Source organism: Blennius ocellaris, assembly GCF_963422515.1.
Source record: "Blennius ocellaris genome assembly, chromosome: 17".
Classification (NCBI taxonomy): Eukaryota; Metazoa; Chordata; class Actinopteri; order Blenniiformes; family Blenniidae; genus Blennius; species Blennius ocellaris.
The window spans coordinates 13,884,307-13,890,334 of NC_137666.1; the positions used below are offsets into that span (position 1 = coordinate 13,884,307).

Genomic DNA, 6,028 nt, shown 5'->3' on the forward strand with positions numbered 1-6,028 from the left:
ACTGATGACCAGTCCAAGGTGTTGTCATTCCTTCACACATATTAAACTTTGATAGACACCAGTGTATTTGCAACCGTAAGCTGGTTGTAACATTTAGTGCAGAAGGCCGTAGTTCAGATTAGTGGTGTTTTCCTTTCTTTTATACATGGAGATCAGTGCATTTTCAAGACTTTGCACTCCTGAGAAAAGTGCAAAGACTCACAGTGCTTCTTTTGTGTGAATGAGCAGGCAAATCGTAGTTTCTAGTTTTCATTTGAGAACGTCGCTGTAGGTCAGGGCTGAATTAGTGTTGGTTGAAGCGATACGTAAGGACTTATTAGGTTCATAAGATTCAAAATCTTTGGGGAGTTTAAAGGCTATACATATTCCATTCAGTATAGTTTAACAACTACACAAGCATCTTATTTCTTATTTCAAGATTTCTTATCAAGTAAAATTGACATGCTGTATGGACGGATAATTAACCAGTTTTCAGTTAATTTAATGTTTACAGCTTATTTTTGAGATACCTTTTTTGGCAGTGTGAATGAAAATACTCAAGGAACTGGACTATATTGGACTAAATATATTATATATTTGTAATTATAGATTACTTAATCCACATTATAGTCCAAGTTAAGCAAAAATGATTAGTTATATCAACTCAAAAGCGAAGCACAATTACAGAACGTTAAGAGTACACTCAAACCATTTAATTACGTAGAACTTTTATGCTGCATCAATTTTATGTTTGCAGGAGGCCACGTAATAAGTTTACCCGCAGTGAATGATTTGTGCCAGTTGACATTGTTGGAAAAAGTACTTTGCATACCAGCAGCCAGATTGGACTATCAGGCGGCGCTCTTCTGGAACGCAGACCGCATGTTGGACCACCCTGCTCCAAGTTCTCGGAGAAAAGCTCCCTGTCCTGTGCGGGATGGGCGGTCACTCCTCCGTTTCTCCTTATAAAGGCGCAACTGTGGACCTGTTGCGCACGGATCCGGACTGCCACCCCACCATCCAGTCTGCCAGTCTGCCGCCTCCAGTATCCCGAGCTGTGTGACATGATGGACTTCAAAGCGTTCGGGGACGAGTCCTCCTCGGAGGGGGACGCGGAGGACCTGGACAGCGTGAAGGCGCTGACGGAGAAGCTGAAGCTGCAGACGCGCAGACCGTCGTACCTGGAGTGGCAGGAGCGCGTGCAGAGCGGACCGTGGAAGGACGCACACGCCGCAGATCGTCCCGGTTCCGGGGAGCAGGACGCGTCGGTGCCCGCGGTGTTGAGGGACGACGACTCAGAGCTGGTCGTGCGCAAAATCTGCGGCTTTGACACGATTGATGACGCTTTGGAGTTTCTGAGAAAAGAGCTGGTGAGTTTATTTAATTCCTGCACAAAGTCACTCCAAGGAAAAAGCACGATACGCATATAAAAGTTAATACTTCAGTAGTTACATGTAAAAGTGTCACACCCATTCCAGAGAACTAAGGTTTGTCTCCCCCCCCCCCCCCCCTTCACCTCCATGACAGATATCACCTCTTCAGGTGTCACTGACTTGCTCTACAAGAACATTTGGCCTTTTTCAAGTGGTAGCATGTCGGATTTAATGCAGCCCCGGGCTTGAACAATTAATGTGTCACACAATAGATCGGCTGTTTTCCCACAATCTCAGTCTGCGACCCATATAGTCCTCATGCCAGTGATTTACATGCTTTGATTAGGAGATTAAAACTATCCCAAGAGCCATCTGCATACTTTCTCACAACGGCTGTTGTTTTTCCACCTTCATCCCCCACTTGCTATAACCTTTTACCTCCACCCCCTCCTCTCTCTCTCTCTTTCCACCCGCTCTGCCCTCAGAGGGAGATGCAAGTCCAGGATAACAGTCTGGCCCGTCAGCTGATCCGCCTGCGAGGGGAGATCCACCGGCTCAAAGTGGAGCAGGTGTGCCACCGGCACAAGGAGATGCTGGACGACGCCACGTACGAGCTGGAGGAGTGTGGCGAGGAGTCGGACCTGCTGTGCGACATCCCCATGAAGGCGGCCTTCGCTCTGTCCACCCCACTGAAACATCTGGGCCTCACCAAGATGAACATCAACTCCAGGCGCTTCTCACTGTGCTGAAGCCACAAACACCCGGAGGATGTTCTCCCTTTGTGTTTGTGTTCGTTTTTTTCCCCTTCAGGAGGCGTCGGGTCGACACGGCGAGGAGCGGCCGGTAGCCACTTAGAAAGACCACGTCAATATGTGCCTTGGTCTGATATTCAGCCAAAAGCAGGCTTGTTCGGGACAAATTTACTCCATTGTGAGCTTCCTATTAAGACTGTGTTGTTCTTTTTGCACAATACAAAAGCATAGATGAAGATTTATTTAGTAAAATTCAAGGAGGAATGGGCATTATGTTAAATATCTTGTAACATGACAATTTTTTTAGGGTTGCAAAACATGTACACGGAAAATGTTAGAATATTACTGCATTTACAGGGAATTGAACTCAGTATACGACAGATCAGTCATTCGGAGATCGTGACTCCAAATTTGGAAGTTTTAAGACAATTGCCAGGGGAGGTACTAGAAAAACATAGAATTATTCATTTGACTTCCCTTTTTAAATGTAAATACAAAAGTTAACCTTTTGGTTAACCAAGCAGTGATGGTGTTCTCACTTTGTTTTCATCAGGTCGTGACCTCAATACCTTGGAAGTCAGAATTATATTAAGGCCACAGACTATGAAGTCACTTTGTTCAGTCTGATCAAATGAAGATCTTTAATACACAAAAGCAGATGGAATCAAGCAATAGAAGAAAAAAAACCAAAAAACCGAAACACCCTTACAGCTACTAGAGCCTTCACTGGGCTGGGGGGGGGGGGTCACCCTCCAGCATTTTTAACACCTCACACACTGAAAATATCTTCACCGCCTCATCGCTGCAGTGACAGGATCCAGGACTCTGTGTATGGTGCATTTTGTTTTCCATGACTGTGTCCAGACGCTGCAGAGCGCAGACGGCGATGCACGGCTCGGTCTGAACTAATGTAATCTGCTGCTCAGGCGGCCAACGGAGTGAATAGTTACGACTTGGTTAGGAGGAAAACACAAGCCTGGCACAGTTTGTTCACTGTGTATTAGAATGTGTTGTGGTTCTGTTAAATGTATGAAACATTTTTTGGGGGTAGAGGTGTTTAGAAACTCTTTGCATATTAAATGATGCTACTGTAATACAAAAGTATCTACTTTTGATATTATTAAGATGCCTTTAAATAGAAATTACTGGTGTTTTTTTTTCTTCACTAAAATTCAATTTTAAAATCCCTTTTCAAAACAAGTCTATGTAGAAACAAATAAGACAATCAAAGCGTGTAATTCGATGAACACGGGGACAAATTGTGACTAAACAGTCCTGTCCTCAGGATATATGACAATGTTCCGACTAGTTTAATGGAAAAAACTAAATTTACGTGTTAATAGCTAATTGAAATGCATGCATTTGTTTTTTTCCTCCTTAATATAGGCTTCATTGAATGCAAAAGACAAGAAAAAAAATCAACGCAATATTTGGAATAAAGATTGTAACTAGAACTTAATGTTCGTCAACATGTACACAAGTTTGCCTGATTTTGGAAAAACAAAATGTGTTTGTAAAAATTAAAGCTGTGTTATCTTGTAAGTAACTGAAAGCATTTTTAAATAAAAAAAATGTGACTTAATGTTTCTCTGGATTAATTGAAATGATTATATGCACAAGTTCCTATTGCTGTGATTGAAAAAAAAAAGTGTATCATTTTAATTTATATGTTTTAGGTGTTAAAAAACAAATTTGTCACAGAGATTTTTAATTGAAGTTGCAGAACTGTTCTGTTACAAATTCACGAAACGTCAAGCGTGCGTACACAGCAGCTGACAAGCATCATAGTGACGAGTATTACGACTGTGTGCAACTCAAAAGTCATTTTATCCATTTTTAGTGAGATACACGTCATTACAGTGTGGTCGAACAATGATGTTTAAGCTTCGAAGTCTGCATATCTCAGTAATATACATCAAAAAGCAAAATGATCTGATAATAAAAAGTGTTTTTTTTTTCTCCCTCACAAAATAAACTATTCAATCAGTGCTCAGAGTTTAGCTGTAGCTGTAAAACGATTGCTTTAATACACAGCGATGTGATTTAGAAGTTTACTTTGGGTTATTTCAGGATGTTTTGTATATGCAATCCGGGGGTAAATGTCATCACATGTTCCATTTGCTCCATCCTCAGTCCCAAGGCCACCCGTTCACAATAGTGTCTTCTTTCGCTCCACGTGATGCTCGTTGGCCTGGCGTGATATCCAAACATATGAATGGAGCCCCAGAGGGCTGTGCAGACCCACAGACATTGTGGGACATAATATGTTGAACAAGACACCAAATATGCGTTGGCAGAGTTGAGGTCAATGTGTGAAACAGGAGCTTCACTTGAGATGATGATAATGTGGCATACGTCAGGTCACCGGCGACCTCATGTCTGACCTGGATAGGGATCAGGACACGTGGAAATGAATACATAAATGTACAGAGGCTCAAGTAATGCACCTCGAAGCCTTCTTCTGAAGTCAATAGTCTGACAATAAAGAAATGCCGACTTGTGCTTTTCAGGCCACTATTTGCCCTGCAGATGGTTCCCATTCAACTTATTTGCCACACCGCACCACAGAGAGCTGATACGGCGTAGATAAACAGTAGGAAGTGAATAATTTAACATAAAGCAAATCAGAGTGACGTGACACACGTGATTAAGCATCGCTCGCGACACAAAAAGTCTCGCTCACGGTCAGAAAGAGGTCGGCACCTGCAGAGAGCGGCAACGCCGTCGGAGGAGCTGGAAACCTTTCTGCTTATCCACAAGATCTCAGTTAGATTGCGTAACAGAATGTGATTTCCAACCACATTTGGAAGCAGTGACAAGTGAGGTCGAGAGGAAAATAGGAATACATTTGAAGCCTCATAAGGCCCGGTGGTAACCCGAATACAGCAGGGCTTTTTCTTCGTCAGGCGTTGAATGATGAACGGTATCAAACAAGCTAATAAGATTTTAACATTAAGTGATATGGTGAACAGACACTCTATGGGAAAATGTGTAAACTCAACAGTGAAATCCCCCCCATGCCCAGACTTGAACCAACAACATCCCTCCTGTGAGCTGAGAGGGCCACCCACTACTCTATCGTGCCTGTTTCCCCTCCAGCCACCTAAATAACAGTGAGCTCTATCACACAAATTACTATCAAAATTCTCTCACGTCGCCTTCGATTCAAACCTTCGTGCTGCGATGGAAAAAGAGTAAACTGAAGTGGTTTCATATCGAGTGTGACTGTGTTTGGCGGTCTTATAAGCATACGTTTCTCTCTGTTTCCTGTGATGCTTGGACCGACATCCTGCCCGTGCACGCTGTGGAGCAGCAGCCGTTCACCACAATAGAGGCGCTGTGACGCGCAGCTATTACAGACTGCGCCGCACAAAAACTCGACGGCATGGGACTGAACCAAAGGGAAGATTATATTTGACTAAAAGACACCATGTTGTGCCGGCAGTTACTAGTTTTAGAACAGAAAGGCCTTGTCGGAGAACAACTACTGTCCCACAACTTTTACAGTAACATCAGTCTGATCTTGTCAGAAATTCTCCATCTCATGTCATCAACACCCATGATGCTCCACACCTCACAGTTCAGTGATTCACACTGCAAACTGAGACTCAATCTGTCTCAACGCCTACCAGTGAATCCTACACATTTAATTTTTTATTTTTTTATTTTCCAACCTTTACACCTTATTTCCCACTTTTGGGAAAGGTATCGCTGCCCTGACCTGCTTTACTGTGGAGCCTGAAACGTTGCTCGCTCACAGCTGCACGGTGAGCACCTGCTGAAGGCTTGCAAGAGCAACGCTCAACCTTTCAACGACAGGAAACTCTCTGGGTCGCGTGCGTGTGTGTGTGTGTGTGTGTGTGTGTGTGTGTGTGTGTGTGTGTGTGTGTGTGTGTGTGTGTGTGTGTGTGTGTGTGTGTGTGT

The 6,028-nt window shown here is 43.4% G+C and overlaps 1 protein-coding gene across 1 annotated transcript; it reads left to right on the plus strand.

Moving 5' to 3' along the window:
• The first annotated feature begins 965 nt into the window (after nucleotides 1–965).
• Nucleotides 966–3,686, plus strand: fam167b (family with sequence similarity 167 member B). The gene is made up of 2 exons (XM_080512307.1): nucleotides 966–1,349; nucleotides 1,838–3,686. Exons 1-2 carry the CDS (start codon nucleotides 1,044–1,046, stop codon nucleotides 2,099–2,101), a joined length of 570 nt encoding a protein of 189 aa, XP_080368433.1. The 5' UTR covers nucleotides 966–1,043; the 3' UTR covers nucleotides 2,102–3,686.
• The last annotated feature ends 2,342 nt before the right edge of the window (nucleotides 3,687–6,028 follow it).